Here is a 3,510-nt window from a genome sequence, read left to right as displayed (position 1 = left end):
ACATTATTTAATTATTATTATTTTCAATTTCTTTAGAAATTAATTTATTAGGAAATAATAAGTTTTAATAATATAATATATTGAATATATTAAAATCTATTTTTTATATTGTAAAATGTAATAATCATTATTATTTATAATATTTATATAATAATAATATCCATAAATAAACAATTTATGTAAACATTAAATATAACTATATATTAAACGTATATTTTGTTTTTGTTGTTGAAATAAAAGATTATTATAATATTTATTTAATTTACAAAAAATTTACTTTTATTTTAACATTGCTATGATATTTATCAGATTTAATATTAATACAAAAAAATATTTATGTGTCAATTAAAATTAAAGTAGATTTATTTATTTTTTTATTAAGATATTATGTAAAAATTTAATTTTTTATTTTAAATCAAATAATATTATATAAAAATTATTTTCTATTATAATGCTATCAAACAATTTTAAGAGCTAATCAATAAATCAATTAATTAATTAATTTCTATGTTTACAGTTTTTTTTGTTTATGTTATTACAAATTAAATAATTATTTTAAAAAATAAAAAAAAATTATATATATATATATATATGTTATATATTATTATTATTGAATACTAATAAATACTCTCTATATATATAAAAAATAGTAAAAATAAAAATATCATAACAATGTTAATAGTAAAGTAAATATTTTTTAAATTGAATATATCTATAATTTCAAACAATAAACAAAAAAGTCGTTTACTATATAAATTGTTTATTTATGATTATATTATAAATAATACTAGTTATTAGATTTTATAAAAATATAAAAATAAAACAATTATAACACTATTTATAATATTTATATTTGTTATTCATATTATAGATAAAAATTTAATATTAATATTATTACATATAATATAATAATAGCATATAATATACAGTATATATATATATATATCATTACTAAAGTATTTGAAGTACACTTAGATTTATTTAAACTATATTATCATACATTTACATTATTATCTATATAACAATTTATAATACTAGACAATAATAAATAATATTGCTTGTAAAAGTCTATCCATTATTTACAATAAAATACTAGATAAATATAAATTTTAAGCGCCAAATTACTTATATATTGTTTTGTATAATTTGGTTAAAACAATACATGTATAAAAATGTTAAAATAAATAATTATTATTATTATTAATATAATATAATTACAATATATTATATATATATATATAATAATAATTTATATGAAAATGATTGATGCTATAATAGTAGAATCTATGTAAGTAATATTTTTTATTTTTAAAAAATTATTAATAATAATATATTTTTATTTATAATAATTATTCATAACTAAATTTAAATATATATTTTTTGTCAATAGTATATTATAATTATTATTATTATAAATATAAAAATGTTTGATGACATTAAAGTGGAAGCCATGTAAGTAATATTTTTCTAAAAATTTATTATTTACTAAATAATTATATATTTATTTATCTATTTTTTATGTTAATATAGTGTAACACTTAGCGGTACTGAACTAGTATTTACAATACTATTCATAATATGTCAAATAGTTGGCTCCGTATCTAATATAATATGTATTTGTTTGGTACGGAAATCGTCAATAATGACCAAACAATTTCGGTATATATCGAAAAACAGACCCAAACTACTGATGGCTAACATATGTCTATCGGATACTATACTAACAATGAGTAGTTGGCTATTTCGCTATTGTCTACTATCGGTAACCATCCGATTATGTCCATTGGCAGCCAATATACTACAATCCAGTCAACTATATCTGGAAAACCTAAGTCTATACGTAACTGGACTAACGTTTACACTGATAGCATGGGACCGATACTATTCCCTGAGCCGTGTATTTAACAACCCGTTTGACAAACTAAACACCCGATTATTGGTTTACACGGTTTGGCTAATCGCTGGACTACTTGCCCTACCATTTATGGTCATCAGTTACGTTGATTACTATGATTACCACAAGCGTACGGTTATGTGCGCTCATGTAGACAATTATCATCGGTTTGGACTATCAGACACTACTATCTATATGTATAAACAAATACGTAGTTGGATAGCACTGGTATGCCAATTTATTATACCAACCCTATTGGTTACCTGGTATTCAGGACGGTTAGTATTTGAAATGTTAAAACAGTTTAGACAGGATCGTCATCATCCTAATCATCATCGCACCGGTACTACCAGCCCATCAACTACTACCACAAGTGTATCAGTAATACGTGTAACACATATTACTTGTGCTAAACGTTGTTATATAACTAAACGATTGATTACGTGTTTGTTTGTATTTATTATGACAAACACAATGTACGCTATTATCAAACAATTTAATATTACGACCAAATCGCTGGATATTTGTCCAAAATTAACCCATGATTTGTATTATATATTTTCGATTGTTTATCGTTTTACGACATCATTGAATAGTTTGATATTTTTCTGGTTTAATCAACAATTTTGTCGTCAATTCAGACAAGTTTTATGGAAATGTTTGCTGAAAACAGATGATAGATGTAATGCAATAAATCAAAGGCGACAAACAATTGAAACAATTGCTAAACATTTTGTAACACATTTGTAAAATTGATTTAAATATAATATATTTAATGTTATATTAGAAAAATTGTAATTATTTTCGATAAAAAAGTTATCATTAATAATAATTTTGGAATTTTTTGTTAATTATTTACTTTAAATTATAAAATTAATTCAATAAATAAAATATTTAATATTTAAAATAAAAGTGATTAAATTACTTATTATTATATGTACATAACTATAATAAATAACTGTAACAAAAATTATATATATAAGTTTTCAATTTTATTTATATAATTAATTATATTAATTATAGGTTACGAGCCAATAATAATATAAATATAGTAATAGTTTTAGTAAATAATAGTTAATAGTTAAAAATATAATAATATTTTATATTATTATTAAATAACTCAATAACTAACATCAGTGGATTAATAATACTTATAATAATCTATTATAATAATAATAGTGGATTAATATTATTAATGAATATAATTAACGATCCGTTTATAAATGTGTTTTTTTTTGTCAAATAAATGATGAATTATGTTATAATTTTTATGATACAAATTACCAATACGCTATACCTATACAGGTAGACAGTGTCTAACATTATTTTACCATGGTAATTTTACAAATATGCAAATAAATCCAAATCAAAATTACTAACTAATCTGTTTATAGGTTTTTATAATGTTTTGGATAAAAATAAAAACTAGCATTATCAACAAGTAATACACCCACACATTTTCAATACCTGAATAGTTTAACCAATAAAAAAAGATGACTAAATATATAATTGAAACAAATCTCCAGCAATACCTACCGTTTCCCTATCAGACAGAATCATTTAGTTATTATTGAAAAATATAATAAAATTAAAAATTTTTAAAACTTAGCTTCAAG

At 20.1% G+C, this 3,510-nt stretch overlaps 1 protein-coding gene across 1 annotated transcript; it reads left to right on the top strand.

Annotated features, from left to right (window-relative positions):
• The first annotated feature begins 1,423 nt into the window (after positions 1-1,423).
• LOC128951580 (uncharacterized) lies at positions 1,424-2,644 on the top strand. The gene is made up of 2 exons (XM_054296827.1): positions 1,424-1,452; positions 1,531-2,644. The coding sequence occupies exons 1-2, from the start codon at positions 1,424-1,426 to the stop codon at positions 2,642-2,644; spliced, it is 1,143 nt and encodes a 380-aa protein (XP_054152802.1).
• Positions 2,645-3,510: the final 866 nt, after the last annotated feature.

Source organism: Oppia nitens, unplaced genomic scaffold (genome assembly GCF_028296485.1).
Source record: "Oppia nitens isolate AA-2021 unplaced genomic scaffold, nextdenovo-longstitch-racon4-pilon3 scaffold1_pilon_pilon_pilon, whole genome shotgun sequence".
In the NCBI taxonomy this organism is placed as follows: domain Eukaryota; kingdom Metazoa; phylum Arthropoda; class Arachnida; order Sarcoptiformes; family Oppiidae; genus Oppia; species Oppia nitens.
The sequence above is the reverse complement of the archived record's forward strand: the minus strand, read 5'-3'. Positions and strand labels throughout refer to the sequence as shown.

Excerpts from the sequence above, each read along its gene's own strand:
- LOC128951580 (XM_054296827.1), top strand. The coding sequence starts at position 1,424 with ATGTTTGATGACATTAAAGTGGAAGCCAT. Across the intron at positions 1,453-1,530 it reads GACATTAAAGTGGAAGCCAT|TGTAACACTTAGCGGTACTG; the intron begins GTAAGTAATATT and ends ATGTTAATATAG.